Raw genomic sequence first — 25665 nt, forward strand, 5'->3', positions numbered from 1 at the left:
CTTCAAAATGAGCAAAAAAAGCAGCAGAATTAGTTCATTGTGCTCGGCAGAGCTCTCCACGGAGTGCAACAGGGAGATAAAAGCCACCACCAGCCTCCAGGGGGACATGGGGGACACCTACCTCATGGCTGGGATAAAAAAAGAGGGGCTCCAGAGTTATGGAGGGGCAAGAATGAAGTGGTGCAGGGATAGGGGAATGCAAGGATTTGGGGTTACAGGGATGAGGGGATATGGGATTACAGGCATAAGAAACTGCAAGGATATGGGGGTACAGGGATAAGGAAATACAAGGACATGGGGTTACAGGGATGAGAAAATGCAAGGATTTGGGGCTACAGGCATAAGAAACTACAAGGATACAGGGGATACAGGAATAAGGAAATAAAAAGATCTGGGGTTACAGGGGTGAGGGAATGCAAGGATTTGGGGTTACAGGGATGAGGGGGTATGGGATTATAGGCATAGGAAACTACAAGGATATGGGGGGCACAGGGATAAGGAAATAACAAGGATATGGGGTTACAGGGATGAGGAAATGCAAGGATTTGGGGTTACAGGGGTGAGGGGGTATGGGATTATAGGCATAGGAAACTACAAGGATATGGAGAGCACAGGGATAAGGAAATACAAGGATATGGGATTACAGGCATAAGAAACTACAAGGATATGTGGGATACAGGGATAAGGAAATACAAGGATTTGGAGTTCCAGGGGTGAGGGAATGCAAGGATTTGGGGTTACAGGGATAGGGGAGTGTAAGGATTTGGGGTTGCAGGGGTGAGGGAATGCAAGGATATGGGATCACAGGGGTATGGGAATGCAGAGATGCATTGCCTTTGAGGCAGACAAACCTTTGTTACCTACCAGCTTCTCCTGCCCTGCCCTCCTCTCCCTGGGTGCAGCTGCAGCAGCACCATGCCCCTCCCTCCTCCCCCTCTCCCCCAAACTGTGGGCTCAGAGATAAGTTTCCCGGAAGCAAGGACCTGCCACCAGTAGATTCTGTGGCTGATAAACCTGTGCCCAGCTCCTGGGGTGGCACTCACACAAATAACCCTCACCCCAAAGTACTGCTGGGCTGCGCTCGGAGGGCACCTGTGGACCCTGTGGGGCTGGAGCTGAAACCACCAGCGTGGGGCTGAGAGGGCCCTGAAGGAGAAAAGAGACCTGAAGGAGCAAGGAGAGCTTGAGGCTCTGTCTTGGCCACCCCACCAGCTGCAGGAACACACAGGAGAGGAGAGCTGCGGAAGAAAGGTCTTTATTATGAGTTGAAGGGGTTGAGAAAAGAAGGGAAAAGTCCATCTGGGTCGTGGTTTTGGGGCAGAAAAATGCAAGGATGGGTCCTCGCTGCTAAATCCTCTTCCCTTGCCTTAGCTGGGCAAAGTCATCCTGTCCTCATTGCTTTGGTGGCCACAACAAAGCCAGCCCATCGTCACCAAGGTTCTCCGGAGCAGGGAACAGCTGCCGCAGTCCAGCACTGCCCAGAGGCTGCAGCTCCTCCTGGCAGGCTCCCAGCACGGATCAGGGCACCAGTAACGAGTTAAATACTTGGGGTGAAGCTGGAGAGGCTTGGTGGAGGGCAAGAGCTGCCCAGCACATGACTGGAGGAAGGGGGCAGAGCTGGGACTGGGGGCAGGGGGGGATGCACCCACCCAGTGCCCAGGGGTGGGACAAGCCTCCTGGGGGCTGACACACTCCAGCCTTGTGGAGAAACACTGCTAAAAGCCACCGTATCTGCCAAACCCCACCCCACCTGCCAAAAGCCCCATGGCATGGCCACAGCATCCCACCAGTGGAAGGGCTGATGGGGTTGGGGGGGTCAGGAAGGAGCAAGGGGTATTGGGGGGGGGCTTCATCGGGGCTTCCTTGAGCCACCACGTACGTACGGAGCAACAAACCACCATGTCCGTTGCGTGTCCGGGGCGTCCCTTGAGCTGGCAGCCTCTCAGGTTCACCCAGGACCAAGTCCCTGCCCTAGACGCCAGGAGCAGCCACGGGGCCATCCTGGGGCGCTGCTGTTGTGCCCGCTGCTTCCTCAGCACCTGGGCTTTGGGGAGGAGGCTCAGCGGCAGGCTGCTCATCACCCAGCTCTTTGCTTGCTTCCTGCTCCTCCTCTCTGGGGGGTTTGTGCTCCCCCTGGGGCCCGTTGGCCAGCGCTGCCTTGGGTGGGGATTTGAGGTTCTGGGCGGCAGCGAGGATGTCTGCCTGCAGCTGCTGGTTGCTGTCCAGGGGCTCCTCAGCCTCAGGGTCTGGAGCTTTCTCGGGCACCTCAGTGAACTCCCGAGGTCCCCCCACCTTGTCCCGCTGGTCCACGTACTTCTTCTTGGGGAAGGAGGAGGGGTAGTAGGCAGAGGCTTTGTGCTTCTGCCGCACGATGACGGCGGCGCAGATGATGAAGAGGAGGACGAAGGCCAGCGAGCCCACCACCACCACCAGCAGCATGTACTCCTTGAAGAAGTCCACCAGCCCATCCAGCAGGCCCCCCGGCGCCGAGCTGTTGGTGACGGTGGTCCCCGCCGCGTCCGCCGCGGTGGGGCTGATGCCGACCGTGACAGGGCGGCTGGGCGCCGTGCCCGGCACCTCCTCGCCGTCGCCGCTGCCCCCCACCTCGGGCAGCACTGCCACATGCCGGGGGGCTGCCGACCGCGCTGGGGCCAGCAGCGCCAACGCCAGTGCCAGCAGCCACCTGCCCATCGCTGCCATCGTCTCCCCGAGGGCTCACGGGTGGCAACCTGCAGGGTGGAATGGGTTCGGTTGGGAGGGACCTCCGAGAGCGTCAGAGTCCAACCGCCGACCCAGCGCCCCCGTGGGGTTTAAGTTAGGTAGAGGGGAGGGCAAAAGGTGAGCACCTTGATGGAGGGAGACTACACACACACACACAAGCCAAAACTGCCCCAAGCCAAACCCCACAGCGTGCCCACAGGGCAGAAGAGACCATGGTTTAATGGCCATGGTGGCGCTGGGTCAGCAGTTGGACTTGATGACCCCACCTGGAGTACTGTGTGCAGTTCTGGAGCCCCCAACACAAGAAGGACATGGAAGTGGTGGAGTGAGTCCAGAGGAGGCCACCAAAATGCTCAGAGGGCTGCAGCAGCTCTGCTATGAGCACAGGCTATGAGAGTTGGGGCTCTGCAGCCTGGAAAAGAGAAGGCTTCAAGAAGATCTTGGAGTGGCCTTCCAGTATCTGAAGGGGGACTACAGGAGGGCTGGGGAGGGACTAGTGACAAGGTCTTGTAATTACAGGGTGAGGAGGAATGGGTTTAAAGTGGCAGAGGGGAGATTGAAAGTGGATGTGAGGAAGAAGTTGTTTGCAGTGAGGGAGGTGAGACACTGGCACAGGTTGCCCAGGGAGGTTGTGGAGCACAGAATCACCCAACGTGATCTTTGATCACGTTGGGTGATTCTGTGCTCCACAACCTCCCTGGAGGTGTTCAAGACCAGGCTGAATGAGGCCTTGAGCAACCTGTTCTAGTGGGAGGTGTCCCTGCCTACAGCAGGGGGTTGGAACTGGATGATCTTTGAGGCCCCTTCCAACCTAAACCACTCTATGATTCTATGATCTTCAAGGTCTTTTCCAACCAAAATGATTCCATGGCCTCTTAAGATCAAGCCCAACCATCAACCCAACCCCACCATGCCCACAAAACCATGCCTGAAGTGCCAATGCCTAACATGGTCTTTGAACATCTGCAGGGATGGTGACTCCACCTCAAACAGTCTCCCCATACAAAGGGTCAGGCACAAGCATTGAACCACTGCCCTGCCTTGTCTGGGGTAAGGTTTCCATCACAGGAAGCTGAGACAGAACATCACCAAGACAGCTGAACCCTGGCAACCACCAAGCTCAGGCTCTCATGGAACCATCCAGGTTGAGTGAGACCTCTGAGATCATCACAGAATTACAGAATCAATCATTTTGGAAGAGACCTCCAAGCTCAGCCAGCCCAACCTAGCACCCAGCCCTGGCCAATCAACCAGCCCATGGCACTAAGTGCCCCACCCAGGCTTTGCATGAATACCTCCAGGGACAGCAACTCCACCACCTCCCTGGGCAGCCCATTCCAATGCCAATAACTCTCAGTCCAGCTGCTCACAATCTCATCACTACTGCTAAGCTACCACCACTAAACCACATCCCCCAGCACCATATCCAAGTGTCTTTTAAATACCTCCTGGGCTGGTAACTCCACCACCTCCCTGGGCAGCCTGGTCCAATGCCTGAGAGCCCTTGGTGTGAAGAAAGTGTTCCTAAAATCCAACTCAGTCTTCCCCTGGCACTACTTGAGGCCATTTCCTCTTGTCCTGTCACTCGTTGCGTGTGAGAAGAGACCAACCTCATCTCACTGCAACCTCTTTTAAGGGAGCTGTAGAGAGCAATGAGGTCTCCCTTCAGCCTTCTCTTCTCCAGACTAAACAACCTCAGTTCCTCCAGCTGCTCCTCATCAGGGTTCACTGGCCTTCTCTGGACCCACTCCAGCCCCTGAATATCCTTGCTGGAGTGAGTGCTCCAAAACTGAACCCAGGATTTGAGACGTGGCCTCACCAGTGCTCGGTGTGGTGGGACAACTCCTGCCCTGGTCCTGCACTATCCCTGCTGCAAGCCAAGATGCCATTGTCCTCCTCAGCCAGCTGAGCACACTACAGGCTCATCTTCAAGGGCCATCAATCAATGCCCCCAGGTCCTTCTGCACCTTGCAGCTCTCCAGCCCCTCACCCCCAAGCCTTTACCATCGCATGGGGTTGTTGTGCCCCAAGTGCAACACTCAACACTTGACCTTGCTGAGCCTCTCCTTTTGCAGCCTCCTCAACTGCCTTCAGCAAGCAAAACTCAGGTCCCCTCACCCACCCCCACCCCTCCGCCTCCCGCCCCCAACACCAACCTGGGGTCTGCCTTTGTTTTGCAACGGCTGTGCTGCAAGAATAGATGGAACCCAGCCGAAGCTTGGAGTTGCTCAAGCCTGGGGGACGCTGCAAGGAGCGGGGCCGCTGCCAGCAGCCGACTTCAGGCAAGGGCCGTTTGGCTGATCAGAGAATTCCTGAAAAATGGAGGCTTCCAGTGGAAACTTTGACACAGGAGACGCTGCGGAGGGGCCAGCCCGCACCACGGGCTGCCTTTCCCAACCGCTCATCCCGGCGCAGACCGTTAGGGGATGATTCCCAGCTCCAGCCTGGCTAAAAATAGGCTGCAGGCAGGATTTCACCCCGGTGCCGCCGCGGCGGCTCAGCGGTGCCGGCGTGGGGCGTGAAACCCCCCGCTCCACCCCGGAGCATGCAGCAAGCAGCTGGGGTGCACTGAATAGAGGGTGCCAGGGGGTCCTGGCCGACAGAGCATCTGCAATGCAGGGTCCCCCACTGCCTGGGCTGGATTCGCCCCACACCAACAGCCACAGATGGGTTGTAGGACATGGGATGAATGTTTCCCATCCGGGTGCGTGGCCCAAAGCTCCCTGGCGGAGCTCCACATCTCTATGGGGTTCGGGACCAGGGTGCAACCATCTCCCCCAGCGTGTTCCCAGGGGGTGGCAGCCTGTTTTGTCTGCTCTGAGCCACGAGACATCATCAAGCCATTCCCAAAGCTTTCCCTCTCTGCAACACCACATAGGAAGGTCTCACAGACCAGCTCCACAGGACCCCTCAGGACAATTCCTCCAACCTCAGCCCCACCCTGAACCCCAACCCACCTCTTGTTTTCCCCAAATACACCCCCTAAACCCAGCCCAGCAGCACTACAAACCAGGAGGGACTCCAGCAGCAGGACTTGGCTTTCAGACTCCTTCCAAATCTGGTTTGCATTAAACCAGAGCAAACGAACAGGGGCAGAGGAGCCCCCAGACCCCCGACCCTCCCAGCTCACCGCAGGCGCCACCGTGCCGGGGGGCTCTGGGCTCACTGTAGTAACCACAGCACTGCCAGGGTGGAGGCTTTGAGGGGGCTGGGATGAGCCCCTTCATCCTCCCCCTGCTCCATAGAGAGGGGCTCCTCAGCAGAGAGGGGTCCCGGGGAAGGCAGAGGCATCGACTCGCCATTAGCAAGCAGAGGTGACAAGCAGCCCTGCTCACGGTGGGGCTGACCCAAGCCCAAATGAGAGCCAAGAGCAAGGCCTGTCTCCACATCCACCAGTCCTCCATCCATGCCTTCATCCCATCCCACCTCATCTTCATCTCATCTCATCTCCATCCTTGCCCACGCCCAGGCCCACAGCACGTCCCCGGCTCGGGCTGGGCTGAAGGCAGACGATCCCTGCTCCGCTTCCCCACGCTCCCCGAACGCTTGGCAAAGTCACACTTTGATGTTGTGCAGGCACAGCATCCTCCAGTCCATGCCCGGGCAGACAGCCACATGGCCAACTCCGTCCCACATCCTGCCATGGGGACCATGCCCAGCCCTCAACCCAGCCATGGGGCAGACTTGCAGCCCACTTTAGAGACAGCCCAAAACTGTGGAGCAGGCTGGAATTGTCAGTGGGATCCTCACCTCGACCTGCAGCCTCCACGTCGATGGGAAGGAGTTGTGAGGATGGGATCTGTCCCAGCTCCTCAAGACCCTTTCTGCTGCCTGCTGGGACAAAGCCTCCTCCTACTCCTTCTTTTTTTCCTCCTCCTCCTTCTTCTCCTCCTCCTTCCTCCCAGCCCGGGACCAGCTTGTTCTCATTAAGGCTGGTTTGGGGAGGGACTGTGGGAGGCCAGTTAGGGGCGGGCGGCCCCCAGCCCCTGCCCAGCTGAAATCCATCTGGGGACTGTTTGGGGCTTCCCAGCCCCTTGCCTTGCTAGCAAAGCAGGAAGCCTCAGTGCCCCAAATCATCCCAACAGCACCACTGGAAGGGGCTGCTTTTTGGGGTGCACATGGGGAAGGAGGTGACAAGGGGGGGGTGTTGCAAAGGTGGGTTTATCCATGAGGTAAAGCCCCCATTCCATGGCCACATGCCATGGAGGGACTGTGGTGCTGGCACCCCCAAAATGCCTCTTGATGAGGCTGTCCTGAGAGCAGCCATGGCCCCCACCACACTTTCTGCTGTTCTCCTGAGCCCCCCATTACCCCAGCTCAGGCTTCGAGGCTGATGGTGAGGGGTTTGGCCTCCATACCTTGGCATTGTCAGGAACTGGTGGTGTAGCATGGGAGCAAACAGGGCCTGCTTGTTCAGGGTCCACATTCCCCCCCTGCCCTGCCTAGGATTCTGATTCTTCTTGTTCATGGTCTCCATCCCTCCTCATCCGGCGTCCCCATCTTTCCTCACCCAGAGTCCCTGTCCCTCCTTATCCAGGGTCCCCATCCACTATCCCCATCCCCTCTCATCCAAGGTGCCCCTCTCTGATTTCAGGAGACCATTTCCTACATGTCCCAGCCTGGAAATGCTCCAGCACAGACACTTCTGCCTTGGGGTGCAGAAGCCCACCCCTGCAGTTGTCTGGACCAATGAAGCATCTACACAGCTCCTCAGGGCATGGTTTCCAGCCTGGGGGTCTGGGGGTTTGGTCTCCCCCCTCCCCCAGCTCCAGCAGCACCCTGCCAACCCCCACCCCTGCCTGGGCTGAAGTTGCTCAAGAGGCTGCAGCCGGCAGTAGTGACCTCATCCTCTTGCTATTTGCCTCTTTGCCTCCCTGGGGACCCAGCCAGATCCCCCCTAAAAAACTAACACCAGTGCCTGGGCACTAGGACCACCCTGGGGCTGGGGCCGGAGTGCCCCCACGGCCACCGGCGCTGGGAAGCCGAAGGGCAGCTGGTGCCGTTTGCTTCCCCTGGCGTCGCAGAGCCCCATCGCGGCTCCCAGAAATACCGTGACCGGCCCGGCCGGCTGCCTGCAGCCGGCGGCTCCCTGCAGCAGCTGGGGAGGCTTTTCCCAGCCTTAAACAATCCCTGCTGGAATCCTAGAGGGGAAGGGGAATGGTGGGGGACGTGAGGGAGAGGAGAGCAGGGCTAGAGGAAGGGCAACGGCAGCCGAATTGGGGCTGGGGCTGTGATTCCCTCCTGTGTGCCCAGCGATGTGGCACTGGGGCAGACTCATGGTCCAGGGATCCTATCCCACCCTGGCCAAGGTCCCCATTCCTCTTCATCCAATGTCTCAATCCCTCCTTGTCCAAGCTTTCCATCCTTCCCTGCCCAGGGTTCCCAACCCTCCTCATCCACTGTCCCCATTCCTCCTTGTCAAGAGTCCCAGTCCATCCTCATCTACTGTCCCCATTCCTCCTTGTCAAGAGTCCCAGTCCATCCTCATCCACTGTCCCCATTCCTCCTTGTCAAGAGTCCCAGTCCATCCTCATCTACTGTCCCCATTCCTCCTTGTCAAGAGTCCCAGTCCATCCTCATCCACTGTCCCCATTCCTCCTTGTCAAGAGTCCCAGTCCATCCTCATCCACTGTCCCCATTCCTCCTTGTCAAGAGTCCCAGTCCATCCTCATCTACTGTCCCCATTCCTCCTTGTCCAGGGTTCCCAATCCTGCCTCATCCACTGTCCCCATTGCTCCTTGTCCAGGGTTCCAATCCCTCCTCATCTAGGGTCCCCACCCCTTCTAGTTCAGTACCCCCATCTCTCTGTGTCCAGCATCCTCATCTATCCTCATCCTGTGTGCCCATTCCTCCTTATCCAGGATCCCCATCTCTTTTCCTCCAGGTTCCCCACCCTGCCCTGCCCAGGGTCCCCACCCTTCCCCAGCTGTGGTTCCCACTCCCCCATCCAATATCCCCACCCCCTGCCCTGTGCTGGCCCCGGGGCGGTGTGTGCTCGGGGCCGGGCAGCCCCCGGTGCCAGCCCAGCCCGGCCATTAGGATGCCGTTTTTGCCTGCGGCCGGGGAGGGCTCAGCCCCGCGGCGCTGGGCAGGGCGGTGCCACCCGGGCCCTGCTTTGTAATTTGGGACAGCAGGAACGTGGGCACCCGCAAGGCTCGGGGAGCAAACCTGCAATTTGGGGCATTCTGACCCTGCCCGGCTTGGCATCGGCTTCCCTGGGCTGCGCCTTGCTGTGACAGCAAGAAATTCCAGGACAGACAGACAGACAGACACAGACAGGACACATGACACCACTGATCCTGCAGAGCTGGAGCCACACGGAGCAGCCTGCCCAGCACCGTGCCACACACAGCAGCCTGCCCAGCGTCATGGCACCACCGCGGACAGCATCGTGCCGCCCTCAAGGACAGCACCACGCACAGAGTGACACGCTGGCCCCTGCCACCCTCAGCCCCTGCCCCCGGCCCCTGCTGTGCCCCCAGACTGCCTTCCCGCAGATTGCTCTGCTGCGAGCTGCTCTTTGGCACAGCAAGCTGCTGGCATCCCCGTGCGAGGGGATGCAGAGGTGGGGGCAGAGCAAGGTGACACCACCGAGCATCCCAGAGCCAGGCTGTCGCATGCAGAGGGGCAGCCAGTAGCAGCAGCAGCAGCAGCAGCAGCAGCCGCAGCCGCAGCAGCAGCAGCAGCAGCCGCAACAGCCGCAGCAGCCGCAGCAGCAGCAGCAGCAGCAGCAGCAGCAGCAGCAGCAGCCGCAGCAGCAGCCGCAGCAGCAGCCGCAGCAGCAGCAGCAGCAGCAGCAGCAGCAGGTCCCCGCGGCCGGCGCTGACTCACCCATAAACATTTACACTGGGAGCAGGGAGCGGGGCCGGGCAGGCTGCGCCGGCCCAGATGGAAACTATCCGAAGCACAGCCTGAATGTAAACATCTGGGGGGGCCCAGGGGGCAGGTGAGCAGCTGCGCTGCCAACCCACCCGCGGCACGGCCACCGCCGGACCGCACAGCCAGGGCTCAGCTCGCAGATGAGGTGGCTCCAGAGCCTCCTGAAACGTCCCAGTGCGAGCTGCAGGGATTGAGGGTGGCACAAGGTGCCCGGGGGAGCAGGGATGGGGATGGCCAGTGGAGGCCATGAAGATGCAGACGGGCCTGGAGCATTTCCTCCCGCTGTGGGGAGGAAAGGCTGAGAGCACTGGGGCTGTTGAGCCTGCACAAGAGCAGCCCGAGAAGGGATCTCAGTGCTCAGCAAGAGCTAAAGGACCTGTGGGGGCAAGAGGCTTCGGCCAGACTCTTGTCAGTGGTGCCCAGTGACAGCACGAAGGGCAAGGGGCACAAACGGGAACCCAGGAGGTTCCACCTGAACAGGAGGAGAAATTCCTTTGGTGTGAGGGTGCTGGAGACCTGGAGCAGGCTGCCCAGAGAGGTTGTGGAGTCTCCTTCTCTGCAGAGCTTCCAAACCCACCTGGGCACTGTGATCCTGTACCAGCTGCTGTGTGTGCCCTTGCTTGAGCAGGGGGTTGGACTGGCTGATGTCCATAGGTCACTTCCAGCCCTCACCATGCTGGGATTCAGGGATTCTGTTGAACATGGCAGGCATGAGGGTGGAGAAATGGGGACATTGAGTTCAGTTGGAGCAGGGATTGGATGTGGAGAGTGGGATCTAAACCTGGCAGGAGCAGGGATAAAGACAGAAGGATGGGGATGGTGATCCTATCAAATCAGGGATGTCCATACAGGGATAGGGGTACTGGGACCCACTAGGGCAGGGATGGGAATATGTGGACTGTGATGCTGAGCCAGGGTTGGGGTGGGGAGAGCAGGGACAGTCCTGGGTCATTTCTGCTCCCTTGAGTGGCTGCCTCAGGGCCAGTCACAGAGAAGGGGTCAGGCTGGTGGCTTGAGGGCTGACCAACAGCTGTGTGCTGGGGGAAAGTGGGACCTGGGAGCAAACCTGAGCCTCTTTCAGCCCCTGGTACCCACAGGATGGTGAGACTCTTGATGGCTACTCATAGTTTTTCTCTTCTTGTCTCTCCCAGCCCCAGCCACACCCAGGCAGGCACAGCCCTGGCCAGTGCTGCCCTAGGAGGCCAAGATCCTGAGCCTGCCACTACTTCTCTGGCCAGCAGGGACAAGCCCTGGATGCACAGAGGCCATCCCAACAGGCAGTGATGGTCCCCAAAGTGTCCCCTCACAGGGCAGGAACGTGTTACACCCTCAGCCTCCAGCAGCCTGTGCTCCCCTGCCATACTTCCTCTCTGGCACCGCCACCCTTTCCACTCCCATGCCGTGGCACTGGGCCAAGCCCCACGTGGGCAGGGGGTCCTGGGGGCTGGGGTGCCCAATGCCCTGGGCTTTGACCTCAGCTCAGCAAGGGGTGGCCACGAATTTTGTTTCTGTTCCCTCCTGGGAGGCTGCGGCTGCTGCTGTGGGAGGAGGATGGAGAAGTGAGATTGTGCTGGAGGATGTGGGCAGGCAGTGGAGCGGGCATGGGGATAGGAGGCCAGTGGATGCCATCCTCGCCAGGAAGAGACCATCATGTCCAGGTAACACTTTAATGGGATGGGATCAAGGGTAGGGCTCACCCCAGGGGAAAGCAGCTCCTCCTCACACCAGTCCAAGATAAAGCATAAATCCGAGGAGATAAGGGTCCCCTACCCACGGCTCTGCGGGCACAGCAGAGTGGGCACCGTGCCCAGGCTCATCCCCTCGACGCTCTGGGCTGCAGTTCCCATCCATGCAGCTCAGGAGTGCTCTGGCAGGAAGCTGCTGAGAGTCAGGTTGTCACCATCCACCTCGGAGCCGCCGTTGAGCAGCAGCTTCGGGCGCTGGCCAGGGGCAGCTCTGGGGCCGTTGGTGGGCACCTCGCTGTCGGGCAGCAGGGAGGAGATGCAAATCATCTCGGTGTGGCTCAGCCGGCGCCGCGCTGACCGTGCCCGGCGCCACAGCAGGGTACCCAGCACCCCCGTGCACACCATGAAGGTGGCAGCCACCAGGGCCAGCAACAGCATTGCCAGCAGGCACTTGCCCACCACCCTGCTGGGCTCCCAGAAGGCTGGTTCCGTGGTCCCCTCGGGCTTGGTGTGCCAAGGGGCTGCAGGAGTTGGCGTGTGTGGAGACCTGGATTTCTTGACCTTGTCACCCGTGATGGTGGCACTGAGGGCTGGGGATGTCACCGAGTTACTGTCCGTGCCACTGCCTGCTGTCCCCTCCTTGCTGGGCAATGTGAGCCTGAGGACAGTGGTGAAGCTCTTCTGGGGGGCTGTCTGTGTGCTGGGTGCTGGTGGTGGCACAGAGCCCAGCAGCAGGCCAGGATCAGGAGGATCAGTCTCATCCTGCAGGTCTGTTGGCAGGTCTGTGATGGTTGGCACAGCAAGGCCCTGCTGCAGGCTGGTGTTGGTGAAGGGTGCTGGTGGTGGCACAGAGCCCAGCAGCAGGCCAGGGTCAGGAGGATCAGTCTCATCCTGCAGGTCTGTTGGCAGGTCTGTGATGGGCACAGCAAGCCTCTGCTGCAGGCTGGTGCTGGTGAAGGGTGCTGGTGGTGGCACAGAGCCCAGCAGCAGGCCAGGGTCAGGAGGATCAGTCTCATCCTGCAGGTCAGTTGGCAGCTCTGTGTTGGGCACAGCAAGCCCCTGCTGCAGGCTGGTGTTGGTGAAGGGTGCTGGTGGTGGCACAGAGCCCAGCAGCAGGTCAGACTCAAGGGAATCAGTCAGGTTGCTGCTGGGCAGCATGGTGGCAGAGTGGCCGTGCCCCAGCGTGGTGGCAGTGGGCTGCTGCCCACCATCATCTCTTCTCCTGCGGGAGGGTGGCAGAGGCTCAGCTTGTGCCTGCTTGCTCGCTCCCCAGACCCATCCCACGCCGCGCTGCTGGCCCGGCTCCAGCGGTGGCACAGCCCTGCATGCCCAAAGGGCACTCAGCACCAGAATCACCAGCACAGCCCAGCCCAGTGCCATGGGACCTGCAGGGGGAACAGAGAGGGAAGATGAAATTGGGGTGGGAGGAGGCTGAGCTCCATTGTTCAGGTTGGAAATGGCCCCCAGGAGGATTCAGACAGAGCCATGGAATGGTTGTGGTTGGCAGAGACCTTTCAGATGGCCCAGCCCAAACACCAACCCAGCACTGCCAGGGCATGGCTAAGCCATGGCCCTCAGCAACACATCTACACAGCTTTGAAACCCCTCCAGGGATGGGGACTCCGCCGCTGCCCTGGGCAGCCTGGGCCAGGCCCTGACAACCCTTTTGGGAAGGAAATTGTTCTTCATGTCCAACCTAAACCTCCTCTGGCACAACCTGAGGCCATTTCCTCTCCTTCTGTCGCTTGATACTAGGGTGAAGAGACCAAGCCCCACCCAGCTTCAGCCTCCTTTCAGGGAGCTGCAGAGAGCAATGAGGTCTCTCCTCAGCCTCCTCTTCTCCAGACTGAACACCCCCAGCTCCCTCAGCTGCTTCTCACCAGCTCTGTTCCCCAGACCCTTCACCAGCTTTGTTCTGGCTGGGGAGGGGACCCTGACTGTGGTAGGGCTGGAGGATGTGAGCATTGCCCTCCTCCAGCCGTGGGCAGCAGAGCTGAGCTCTCTCCACCTGCAGGAGCTCAGCTCTGATGAGAAGAAAGTTTTGAGAAGGAAGCTGAGTGCCTGGAAATGGGAAACAAGCAGCGGTGGAGGCGGCTGCTGGCGGGGAGGGGCAGTTGCAGGATGAGTCCCTGCTCAGAAATGAGACCCCATGGACCTCACACACGCACTCGGACTGACCTCACCACGGGGTTCATCCTCCTCCTCCCCTGGCCAGGCTGGTGAGGGGCTCTGGGGCCAAGCCACCACCTGCACCAGAGCAGGAGGAGAGGCAAACCCACCCCAAACACACCTGTGTCACATCTGCCACTCACCAACACCTCCCCTAGGAGCTCTGGTAGGTGGAAGCCAGTGAGGTTCCTGCTCCAAACAGCACCCAACACCCCCAGGAGGTCCTCACACCTCCACAACACCCACCTGGCTCCTAAGAAAAGCCAGGGACCAGCACCGCAGAGGGGTGGCACCGCCTGGGCACCCACACATGTCCCACGGGAGGACCCTGAGCATCCCCTTTGCACCCAAAGCATCCCCATGCGCCCCGTGCTGGGACTCACCTTTGCCGGGGAGCACCGTGAGGCCCCGAGCTGCAGCACCAGCTGGCATCACCTGGCTGTGCCAGCACCGCGGGCAGCTGGGAGGCTGCAGGGCGTCGCAGGCTGCCCTCCGCCTGCGCGGGAAGGGAGGCGCGGAAGAGCTGCTGTGGTTTCAGAGAGCTGGCAGGAGGAAGGACGTCACGCCAGGAGTGGGGCCACCAAAGGATGGGAGCTGTGGGCACCCAGGATGTGGGGGTACAGTCCCAAAAAGGGGGCTCCCACCCCTCCTGAAGCCCCCGCAGCAGCCCAGCCCCAGCGGCGGAGCAGCTCAGCCTCTGCTGCGCTCTGTGCCGAGGTTTGCATCACCCCAAAAGCAGAAGTGATGGGAAACCTGGTGCCAGGGCTGCCAGACAGCCCCCCCGCGGGCATGCTGTGGGCACAGACAGGGTGGTGGGAAGACGTCATGGGACATGGAGGTAGCTCAGCGCTATGAAATGGCCTTCACGTGCAAACAGGAGGAAGAGGAGGAGGAGGGCAAGGGCCTGGCTCGGTGCAGTTGCAGGTCCCTCACACCAGGAACCGTCTCTTGGCACCGATGTCCTCAGGTGGCAGTCTGCGGCTGAAGAGCTCCTGGGGGGCTCTGGGGAGCCACCAGGCACGGAGGGCCACGTAAGTCTGCAGGGCTCACCCCACCCTAACCACAGGCAGGAGGTGCAGCTGCAGGAAGGATGCTGCAAGAGCACATCCGCTGCAAACGCCCTGCGGCTGCTGCCGGGGCTGTAAACAGCCCCCACCCCCCAGCAGGACCCTGCACCCCCGCCATGGGCTGCGTGCACCCCAGCCCTGCTCAGAAGCTCCTGGCCAGGAGGGCTGGGTGAGGGTCCCAGTCCCTGCTGCCCCTAGAGCTCTCTTGGGGAACCGTGCACAGCAGATGCGGTCCAGATCTCGGGAGCAGGGGTGAGCAGCTCCTGGGGTGGAGCCAGGGTGCGGAGGGGTGGCCAGGGAGCATCGCCCCCCTGAGGGCATCTCTGACCCCATCTCCAGGCGCAGTCTGGCCTTTGAGGCCGGGTCAGGGCGTAGCAGAGGCAGCTGAAGGTGGTGGGGAAATCACAGAACCACAGATTGACCTTTCAGGCTCAGGCTGTCCAACCCCTGCAGCCAGCAGACACAGCTGCAACCAAAGCAGGCTGCTCAGAGCCCCTAAGCAAACGACCTGGGCTGGATGGGACATCTCCCACCTCTCTGGGCAACCTGGGCCAGGCTCTCTCCACCCTCAAACTTTTCTTCCTTCTCTCCAGCCTGAATCTCCCTCTTTCAGTTGCAAACCCTCACCCCTTGTCCTGTCAGCACAGTCCCTGCTCGAAGCTCTGTCCCCAGCACTCTGCTCAGCCTCCTTAGGCACAGAAAGGCCACCAGAAGGTGTCCCCATGCCGGGTGGAACACTGCAGCCCCAGGGAAGGATCTCAAACCTGCAGGGACTGAGTGATGCCTTCCAGCCTGGGCTTTTTCTGTTGCTCCAGGTTGTCCTGCACCCTTGAAGCAAATTTCAGCTGGGGAAGAGCAGAACAAGCTCCAAGGCAGCTCCCAGTAGTGCTGCTCCTTCTGGAGACCTCATCACCCTGGTCTGAGCTACCATCAAGTCCCACAGTGTCAGAACTGAGTTGGAAAAGCCCTTTAAGACCAAGTCCAACCATCAACCTGAGCCCACCATGGCTGTTAAACCATGTCCCAGAGTGCCACGTCCACACACTGCCTCAACCCCTCCAGGGATGGTGACTCCACCACCCACCTGGGCAGCCTCTTGCAGTGGCTGAGAATCCTTTCAGCAATAAAGTTCCTTCTAATCTCTAACCTTAACCCTCCCACCCTGGCACAATTTCAGGCCATTTCCTCCCCTTCTATCACCTGAGAGCTGGGAGAAAAGCTTGACCCCACCGCACTGCAACCTTCCAGGCAGCTAGAGAGGAGCCCAACCCCACCTCACTGCAACCTTCCAGGCAGCTAGAGAGGAACCCGACCCCACCTCACTGCAACCTTTCAGGCAGCTAGAGAGGAACCCAAGCCCACCTCACTGCAACCTTCCAGGCAGCTAGAGAGGAGCCCAACCCCACCTCACTGCAACCTTCCAGGCAGCTAGAGAGGAACCCAACCCCACCTCACTGCAACCTTCCAGGCAGCTAGAGAAGAGCCCAACCCCACTTCACTGCAACCTTACAGGCAGCTAGAGAGGAACCCAACCCCACCTCACTGCAAACTTTGAGTCAGCTAGAGAGGAACCCAACCCCACCTCACTGCAACCTTTCAGGCAGCTAGAGAAGAACCCGACCCCACCTCACTGCAACCTTCCAGGCAGCTAGAGAAGAGCCCAACCCCACCTCACTGCAACCTTCCAGGCAGCTAGAGAAGAGCCCAACCCCACCTCACTGCAACCTTTCAGGCAGCTAGAGAAGAACCCAACCCCACCTCACTGCAACCTTCCAGGCAGCTAGAGAAGAGCCCAACCCCACCTCACTGCAACCTTCCAGGCAGCTAGAGAAGAGCCCAACCCCACCTCACTGCAACCTTTCAGGCAGCTAGAGAAGAACCCAACCCCACCTCACTGCAACCTTCCAGGGAGCTGGACAGAGCAATGACCCAGCCAAGCTTCTGGGTTGACTGCCAGGGACATCCCCACGGCACGCAGCTGTGATCCTCGGGATGAGCCAGAGCAGAGGGGAGCGGAGGAGCCCTGGAGGCCGAGCCCAGCCGCTCAGGTTGCAGAGGCTGCGGGTTGAGGGCAGTGCCGCCAGGGCCATGCTGAAGGGCAGGAAGAGAGGCGAAGGAGGAGGCAGAGCAGAGGCAGTTTTTATAATCAATGACTTCTTTTTATCTTTTGAAAATGGAAGCAAATATCAGGACAGGTATCGAGGGCCGCTCTATAAGAGCGCATCCTGCAGGACTCGGCTGGCTCTCTCCTGGGGTAATCGCGGCTACAAAAGAAGCTTCAGGCACTGACTCTGGTTGAGCCTGGCGAGGCATCAGTTCATTTAAATAAAAACACAGGCTAAAAACTCAAAACCACCACCAAGGCAGCCTTTCCTCTGCCCTCCTGGGACCTGCTGCCACCCCCAGACCTCCTCTGGGCGTTTCCATCCTCCAGTGTCTTCCCAACGCTTTTGATTTCCTTCTCGCTAGAATAAAAACAAACTCGAGCCCAAAGGTGTCCCACCCACCCCAAGCACACAACCCTGAAGTCACATGTACGAGTTGACACAGAAATCACCTTTTTTTTGGGGGAGGGAGGGAGAAGGAGGAGAGTGTTTGGGGGTAGATACAAAAAGTTGATGACACGGAGTCATCTCAGCCACTGACTGCAACACAAATGCCACCCAGCACTCAAATAACCTGGAGGTACTGGGTTGGGGGGGGGGGTCACAGGCACAGGGCAGGGGACACCTGGTCCTCCTGCTGTGCTCACTGCTCAACACCACAGAAATCCCACTTTTGGGAAGCTTTCATGCTATGGAATTCTAACTCGTCCTCTGGCTCCTCCTCGTGTCTCTCCAGCTACCTGGCCCTGGCTGTGCCCATGGTGTGGCTTCACCTTCACACACACACACACACACACACACACACACACACACACAGAGAGGCATCCCTCCAGAACACAAGCCTGGAGCTGTGAGCTCTGAACATGCAAAGGAAGGGTTAGGAACAACAAAAAAAAAGGGGGGGGGTTGAGGATTTCTATAGCTAACCTCATGGAAACAACTAAAACAACTAAAACCTCACTTGAGCCTGGGCAAAGGGACACATCCCCTGCCAGGGATCCCCAGGACAGGGACATGCACACAGGGGTGCAGGCAGCTGCTCCAAGGGATCCATCCTCACCTAGGATGAGGCTCCTCAGCCCATGGCTCTTTGCCCATCTCTAGATTTGACATGAGCTGCTTACGTACCCCCAGCTAGCAAGGACAGGCTGGGATGGGCAGTGGCAGTCCAGCCTGGCACAGCTCACTGGGGAGACCCTACCTGAGCAGAGCTTTGCTGAGCTGGAACATCTGAGAAATTCCAGGAGGGGCTCAAGAGCCTGCTGTGCTCATGGGGTCTCTCCTCCAGGGCTCTCAAAGGAGAAACCAGTTCTCCCAACTGGGATCAAGACCAGCCTCCCCAGTCCCTTCCACTGTGAAGGGCTGGGAGTGCAGGGAGGTGGGGATGGAAGTCACTCAGCTGAGCTGGGAACAAGGACTTTCCTGCAGGGCTTTTACAGCTGATGAGGCAGGGATGAGGATAAGAAAATGCTATTAAAAACCTATCAGAGACCTGGAGACAGGTCTGGAGACCTGTGGTGGAGACCTCCACTATAGAAGCAGCTCTAAGATCCTAGCTGGTGTGAGGGGGCAGAGAATTGCAGGCTCAGTGGACTTCAAAAAGCCAAGGAGCCTGAGCATGGTGGGACAGAGCCAGCACAGAAACAGCTACCTACAGCAACGTGAGAGCACCACAGAGAACCTGGGGACTGCCAGGGGCCCATGGCACACCTCAAATCTTGGCTGGACACAGAAACCCTTCCCTGCATGGAGCTTCTGGCCTGAGCATACAAAAACAAGGGCAAGGAAAAGGTCCCTGATGGTCGTGGCTGAAGGGATCCAAGCTGTGGGGGGCTTGTTTGAGGGCCTGCTTTAGAGGTTTTTCAGGGTGGGAAGAGGAAAGGAGACTCACCTCATGCTGAGCTTTTGTTTGGTTTGTTTTCTTCCTCTTTTAAACTGCTAGAAAATGGTGATGGGGAGCAGGAAAATAACCCAAACAGCAGCCTGGAGGATGGGTGGGGAGGGGTGGGAGGACACAGCAGCAACCACACTGTGAAGGGAACCAACCTGAACGTTGCAAACGAAGTAAAAATCATTTCAGCTTTGGGGGTATTTCTTTTGTCCTCTGAAGGGTAGGAAGATCCACCAGGCACACACACACACACACCCTCAACCCTTTTACATCTCAAATACAAGTACTGCAAAGTGGCAAAGAAGGGAAAAATAAACCCAAACCCTCAAAATAAAACAATGTAAACTGATGGTAAAGAAAAACATGGCCTTGGTCCCTACAGCTAGGAGAAAATAAAGCACAAGTTGTTTTGGGCACGACACTGAGAGTCAGAATGGATTTGTTCTGGGGAGTTTGTAACATCTGGAGGCAAAAAAATAAAAGTAGCAATAATTAATAATTAATAATAATAATTATAATAATAAAAGATTGTTAAAAGTAGCACTGAATTCTTTTGGACTTTGTTTGACACACTCACATCAATGGAGGAAAACATCAGGAGGGAAAAAAAAACACAAAACCAAAAGCAAACCATCCCCTCCCCCCCCCACCCCCAAAAAATTAAACCCCTTGGACTAAAAAGCTTGGCTTTTAATCATCAGCTCTCGTTGAGGTGAATTTAGGAGGAGAGGAAAGCTCGTACTGGAATGCTGCAGGCTGCTGCTTGCCAAACTGAGGGGGGGGGGGAAACTGGAATGTGCCTGGGCCGGCGGCAGGGGCTGGCCCCGCTCAGTCCGCGATTTTCGCCATCTGCTGCTCCAGCCGGGCAATGCGCTCCTCCTGGCTGCTGATCGTCTCCTTGATGCACTTCAGCTCCCGCAGGATCTCGTCCAACTTGGCTTCGTTTTGCTGCAAGGGGAGACAGAGGAGGGCAGGCGAGGAGGGATTGGGTAAAGAGGAGAGGGGAAGGGGAGAGGGAGGGGGGAAGGCGAAGAGAGGGGGAAAGGGAGAGGGAGAGGGGTAAGGGGAAAGGGAGGGGGGAAGGTGAAGAGAGGAGGAAGGCGAAGAGAGGAGGAAGGTGACGAGAGGGGGAAGGCGAAGAGAGGGGGAAAGGGAGAGGGAGAGGGGAAGGCGAAGAGAGGAGGAAGGCGAAGAGAGGAGGAAGGTGACGAGAGGGGGAAGGTGACGAGAGGGGGAAGGTGACGAGAGGGGGAAGGCGAAGAGAGGGGGAAGGCGAAGAGAGGAGGAAGGCGAAGAGAGGAGGAAGGTGACGAGAGGGGGAAGGTGACGAGAGGGGGAAGGTGACGAGAGGGGGAAGGCGAAGAGGGGGGGAAGGCGAAGAGAGGGGGAAGGCGAAGAGAGGAGGAAGGCGAAGAGAGGGGGAAGGCGAAGAGAGGGGGAAGGCGAAGAGAGGGGGAAGGGGAGAGGGAGAGTGGAAGGCAAGAGGGAGAGGGGAAGGCGAAGAGGGGGGAAAGTGCGAGAGAGAGGGAAGGTGAGAGGGAAAGGGGAGAAGGCAAGAGGGAGGGGGGAAGGCGAGAGGGAGGGGGGAAGGCGAGAGACGTTGGTTAGGGCAAGTGGGACCTGTGCTGCAGCTGGGAGGTTTCAAAGCAGGAGGCTCCTCTGGTGTGGTTCCTGTGAGCCCTAGGCACGCCAGGGGAGCACATCCTGCCTGCCAGGGGCACTGCCGGGGGCGCTGGACCAGCGAGCCAACCTTCCCCTTGCGCCACAACTCCCAGCAGTCCTCTGCAGCTACAGAAACCTTCCCTGCAGCACCACAGCTCATGCACCACCTCAGCTCCAGGTCACCTCCCAGCACCCAGCCCCGGGGCACTCCAACCACTCCAGCCTGAGCTTGGTGCTGGCTACTGCTGCGGCTGCAGGTCTCAGGCCACCAGCCCCAGAAGCTCGTGGATTTTACTCACAGGGTTTGAGGCATCAGCTGCTTTCTTTGGAGCATTGATGAGATCACTCTTCTTGTTTGCAGCAGGCTTGTTGTCCAGTATGTTCTTCTTGACCACCTTGAGATCCCTGTTCTTGCCTGGAATGTACCCATGCTTCAAGGAGATGAGAAGGGGATCGGCGTTCTTCCCCTCGAACCACTCCTCTGCCTCCAGAGCTGCCTCTGGCCCAGCTGTATCAGGGTAGAGGTCATCCTGGAAGAGGTCGGACTGCAAGCCAGAAGAGAGGAGTTGGTCAGGTGCTTCGGGGCTGGGAGGGATGGGAGAGGGTTTCAGACCCCCCGAGCGGGAGGCGCTGCTCACCTTGCGAGGAACCGTCATGATGATGGGCTCGCACTTCCTCTCGTGGAGCTTGAAGAACCTTTCAGAGAGAAACAGAAGCTGTCACCTCCACCTGAGGACAACCAGGGGGTGCCTCCGTTGTGCTGCTCTACCAGGACACAGAGGCAATGGGAAATCGGCAACCCTAAGGACTTCCACGGCCCTGCAAGGGCTGGAGGAAACCATCAGGGCATGCGCAGAGCTCCCTTCGGAGGCACTGGGTGGCTCGGAGGGGTTGTCAGTGAAGTGCAGACCACTGCTTGGGCTGCTGAGGCAAGCACCACAGCCACTAACTCCAAAGTTCTCAGCCTGGCCACCAGGCACTGCTCCAGGGCAGTGTGGACTCTGCTCACTTTCAGGTCCCTTTCAGATGTGAGGGTGCTGGAGCCCTGGAGCAGGCTGGCCAGAGAGGTTGTGGAGTCTCCTTCACTGGGGAAATTCCAAACCCACCTGGACACTGTGCTCCTGGGCAAGCTGCTGTGGGTGCCCCTGCTTGAGCAGGAGGGTTGGGCTTTCTCTCCAGAGAGAGATTCCCTGCCATTCTGGGATTCAGGGATTAATAATCAGAAGACTTCAGGGACAACATCCAGCAAGGTCCCTACCAGCCAGGAGCCATCTCAATGTCACAGACCTGCCTTCCTGAGCTGCTCCCTTCCTTTGCCACAGCTGCCCTCTGCTCACTGCACTGCTGCTTTAGGTGTTGTAAGGCCTCCTCAGAGCCTTCTCTCCTCCAGGTTGAACAGTCAGGACCTGAATGTCAGAGGTCCCAACAATCATGTGGCCAGAGAGGTCTTTCCAAGAGCGAGTTCCTACACCCAGCAGGACTGCCCATTTCTGAAGGGCTAAGCTTGTGACACAGTGGCTTATTAAGGGGCCAGGGGGCAGGCCTTGGCAGCCCTTACCTGGCAATCTCACACTTGTTGACATCAAGGCCCCTCTTTGGCATGAACCCCATGCCCCTCTGCGGCTCTTTGCTGCTGAAGGTGTTGAGGTAGTGAACGTAGGGGGACTCATCTGTGATCTCGAAGTAGCGAATGCTGCTGTCACCCTGCAAGAGAGGACAGCAGGGACCACTCCACAGGCTGCTCCTTGCCAGCCACTGGGCTCACCCAGCTGCTTTTCCTGCCAGGAACATCATCACAGAGTGATGCATGGCTCAGAGATTCATAGAATCATAGAATCAAGCAGGTTGGAAGAGAGCTCCAAGCTCAGCCAGGCCAATCTAGCACCCAGTCCTGGCCAAGCAACCAGACCATGGCACTAAGTGCCCCAGACAGCCTTGGCTTCAACACCTCCAGCCATGGCCACTCCACCACCTCCCTGGGCAGCCCATTCCAATGCCAATCACTCTCTCTGACAACAACTTCCTCCTCACATCCAGCCTAGACCTCCCCTGCCACTGCTTGAGACTGTGTCCCCTTGTTCTGTTGCTGCTTGCCTGGCAGAAGAGCCCAACCCCACCTGGCTACAGCCTCCCCTCAGGTAGCTGTAGACAGCAATGAGCTCTGCCCTGAGCCTCCTCTTTTCCAGGCTAAACAACCCCAGCTCCCTCAGCCTCTCCTCATAGGCCTTGTGTTCCAGGTTAGAAGTGACCTTAAAGATCATCCAGTGCCAGGGGCATGGACACCTTCCACTAGACCAGTTTGCTCAAGGCCTCAGCTCACAGCTAGGTTAAAACTTCCACTGCTGCCCAGTTTCACCTCTGCAGCATCAGTAGAACAACCCTAAATAAGATCCCTGCTGCAACCCCCCCACATCAGCTGAACATTTTCTCAACAGTAAACACTCCAAATGCTCTCAAACCGTTGTGGTGCAGTGACCTGAGCTCCTGCCTCAAGGCTGGAGGTGTCACCTTCCTCATTTCCTCCTGTGGGAAGCTACACTTCTGGTCCCAGTCAGGCAGAAAGGCTCGAAACCAGTTTCTCCTTGATTCCAGGCATTCCTACTGCACCAGCACCTCTGACACAGCAGATCTAACCCAAGTATCACCTAGAAAGGCCAGGTGGTCACCAGCCCATCCTTGGAGCCCCTTCCCACCTGGCATTCTGGTATCTCTCATTAGGTGCTTAGGGAGATGGGATTCTTGAACGCACTGGCACGGATCCTGCTCCGCACCTGCTTGCTCATCTTGGCTTTGGCTCCTATCTGTAGGAAGCCCAAAGTTGATCTGAATTCTGATCTTCAGAGCACTTAATGCCTACCAATTGCTTTCAGAAGGGGGCAGTGCTTCCAGTTTCCTAGTGTTTCACCCACAGAATGACAGGGAGTGTGCTCCATCACCTTCATCTGAAATGTACCTTCCTCCTCCTCCCCTCTAATGGACAATCACAGAATGGTTTGGGTTGGAAGGACCTTAAAAGACCACCTGGTTCCACCCCCCCTGCCACAGGCAGGGACACCTCCTGCTACAGCAGCTTGCCCAAGGCCCCATCCAACCTGGCCTTCAACATTTCCAGGCTTGGTGCCTCCAACAATTGCTCTGGGCAACCTGTTCCAGTGCCTCACCATCCTCCTGGGGAAGAATTCTTTCCTAATGCCTCATCTCAGTCAAGCTTCTTCCAGTCTGAAGCTTCATCCTGTCACTCCATGGTTTGTAAAAGGTCCCTCTCCAGTCCTTAAAGTTAACACCAGGGAGATGCTTTGACAATGGTATCTTGCTTGTGGCATTAAAAGCAGCTTCACCAAAGTAAACCCAGCTCAGAGAAAGATCCACTTAGAAACTAGACCAACACAAGCTCTCTGTATGGTCCCAGGTATGGACCAAACCCACTTCAGAGCAGCCTGATCTCAGACTTACAGAATCATGCAGGTTGGCAAAGCCCCTCAGGATCACCAAGTCCAACCTAGAACCCTGCTCTACAAGATTCACCTTAAACCACAGCCCCAAGCACCACATCCAAACCACCCTGAAACACATCCAGGGTGGGTGACTCCATCACCAACCTGGGCAGCTCATTTCAGTCCCTGACCACTCCCTCTGTGGAAAACCTTTTCCCCAATATCTAATCTAAACCTCCCCAGCCTCAGCTTGAGGCCATTCCCCCTTGTTCTGTCTCCAACTACCTGTCAGAAGAGCCCAACAGCAGCCTCTCCACAATGTCCCTTCTGGTACCTGTAGCCAGCAATGAGGTCTCCCCTCAGCCTCCTCCTTTTTCACACTAAAAGTTGTCTGCAGCTCTGCAGGGCTAAGTTTTTTGTTTCTAACCTTTCTCAACCAAGCCCCTTGAGGAACAACCCCGCTCAAGAGCAGTGTCCCTCTAAACACACCCAGCAGTTGCCACAGCTTCTCTTTACCTTGCCACACAAGTAAATGATGTTGGTATCTGGATCATAGAAGGGCAGCAGGACTCCATTGCTGGTGTCCATCTCGTGAAGGGCTATAGGCTCCTCCATGTTTTTCTGGAAGGCAAAAGGAGGGCAGTGAAGAATGGCAAAGCTCATCTAGGATCTCTTAGCATCAGCTCTGTGCAGCCAGGGAACAGGCAGCAGTGTCTCCCCTGAAGGATCTGTGTCTTCCACCGACAAAAAGCTGCCAATGGTCACAAGCTTTGCATCCCCTGAGGACATTTTGAGCACCACCGCAGGAAAAAATGAGACCCAGGAAAACGCAGGGTGAGGGGAAACATCTGACAGTGATGTCAGCAAGTGCCTTGGGCCTGTGGGATGGGACTGTTGCTGGCTTGCTCTGCACAGCCAAGTGTATACCCTGCTTGTGTGAAGGGCACACTCAAAGGCCTTGTGCACAGCTGAGCAGTGCACACCTTGCTGGTGTGAAGGGCACACTCAGGGCCCTGTGCACAGCTGAGCAGTGCACACCTTGCTGGTGAGAAGGGCACACTCAGGGCCCTGTGCACAGCTGAGCAGTGCACACCTTGCTGGTGAGAAGGGCACACTCAGGGCCCTGTGCACAGCTGAGCAGTGCACACCTTGCTGGTGAGAAGGGCACACTCAGGGCCCTGTGCACAGCTGAGCAGTGCACACCTTGCTGGTGTGAAGGAGCTTCACAAAACCACTCCAAGTACCTCTCAGACACTTCAAATGTGCAGCTCACATCTGCAAGGCTGCTCTTGCTGAGGCAGGAATCCACATGAGAACTTAACTGAGTGAACACCCAGCCTGAACAACAGCAGTACCTCCAGGCTGCCCAGAGAGGTTGTGGAGTCTCCTTCTGTGGAGAGCTTCCAAATCCAGCTGGACATAGTGATGCTGGGCAAGCTGCTGTGGGTGCCCTTGCTTGAGCAGTGGGGTTGGACCGGGTGACCTCCAGAGGACACTTCCAACTGGAAGCATCTACTGCTGGTGCAGGAGCAAGTAGATGCTACAGCATGAAGGCAGCAGGTGAGTGCAGGTGTGGGCTAGTAAAGCCTAGGGACATCCCAAGGGGAAGGCAGCAGTGGGACAGGAACCTACTGGATTCCAGAGGGCGAGCTGCCGTTCGCTCATGCGGCTGAAGCCGGTCGTGAAGATGTTCCCATCCGCAAGGAAAATGGCTCGCATGGGCCGGGCTCCCTCGTGGGCTTTGTCTTTCTCCTGGAAGAGAGGGAATCACAGGATCATAGAAGGGTTTAGGGTGGAAGGGACCTCAAGGATCAGCCAGTTCCAACCCCTCTCCCATTAGAACAGAGCCTCATCCAACCTGGTCTTGAACATCTCTCGGGAGGTTGTGGAGCACAGAATCACCCAATGTGATCGAAGATCACATTGGGTGATTCTGTGCTCCACAACCTCCCTGTTTGATCACATTGGGTGATTCTGTGTTCCACAACCTCCCTGGGCAACCTGTGCCAGTGTCTCACCTCCCTCACTGCAAACAACTTCCTCACATCCAGT

The 25665-nt window shown here is 58.0% G+C and overlaps 3 protein-coding genes across 6 annotated transcripts in view; all 3 read right to left on the reverse strand.

Annotated features, from left to right (window-relative positions):
• Window positions 1-1239: 1239 nt before the first annotated feature.
• TMEM119 (transmembrane protein 119) lies at window positions 1240-6602 on the reverse strand. Of its 2 annotated transcripts, XM_064168175.1 has the most exons (3): window positions 6472-6602; window positions 4878-5033; window positions 1240-2729 (listed from the first exon to the last, which is right to left on the reverse strand). In XM_064168175.1, the coding sequence occupies exon 3, from the start codon at window positions 2698-2700 to the stop codon at window positions 1972-1974; it is 729 nt and encodes a 242-aa protein (XP_064024245.1). In that variant the 5' UTR covers window positions 2701-2729; window positions 4878-5033; window positions 6472-6602; the 3' UTR covers window positions 1240-1971. The 2 variants fall into 2 exon arrangements, with proteins under 2 accessions (XP_064024245.1, XP_064024246.1); XM_064168176.1 differs by lacking the exon at window positions 4878-5033.
• A 4651-nt stretch (window positions 6603-11253) lies between these two features.
• Window positions 11254-14537, reverse strand: SELPLG (selectin P ligand). 2 transcript variants are annotated; one of them, XM_064168238.1, is made up of 2 exons: window positions 13838-14537; window positions 11254-12670 (listed from the first exon to the last, which is right to left on the reverse strand). In XM_064168238.1, the coding sequence occupies exons 1-2, from the start codon at window positions 13884-13886 to the stop codon at window positions 11457-11459; spliced, it is 1263 nt and encodes a 420-aa protein (XP_064024308.1). In that variant the 5' UTR covers window positions 13887-14537; the 3' UTR covers window positions 11254-11456. The 2 variants fall into 2 exon arrangements, with proteins under 2 accessions (XP_064024308.1, XP_064024309.1); XM_064168239.1 differs by lacking the exon at window positions 13838-14537 and adding an exon at window positions 13464-13586.
• A 2121-nt stretch (window positions 14538-16658) lies between these two features.
• Window positions 16659-25665, reverse strand: part of CORO1C (coronin 1C) — a 77492-nt gene continuing 68485 nt past the window's right edge. For both annotated transcript variants that reach the window (XM_064168763.1, XM_064168764.1), the window contains exons 6-11: window positions 25246-25365; window positions 24130-24234; window positions 21738-21883; window positions 20818-20875; window positions 20479-20724; window positions 16659-19465 (exon numbers count right to left, since the gene is read on the reverse strand). In XM_064168763.1, the coding sequence (XP_064024833.1) occupies window positions 19346-19465; window positions 20479-20724; window positions 20818-20875; window positions 21738-21883; window positions 24130-24234; window positions 25246-25365 (795 nt within the window). In that variant the 3' untranslated portion in view covers window positions 16659-19345. The remainder of the gene's footprint in view (window positions 19466-20478; window positions 20725-20817; window positions 20876-21737; window positions 21884-24129; window positions 24235-25245; window positions 25366-25665) is intronic.

This window comes from Pogoniulus pusillus, chromosome 30 (assembly GCF_015220805.1).
Source record: "Pogoniulus pusillus isolate bPogPus1 chromosome 30, bPogPus1.pri, whole genome shotgun sequence".
NCBI lineage: Eukaryota > Metazoa > Chordata > Aves > Piciformes > Lybiidae > Pogoniulus > Pogoniulus pusillus.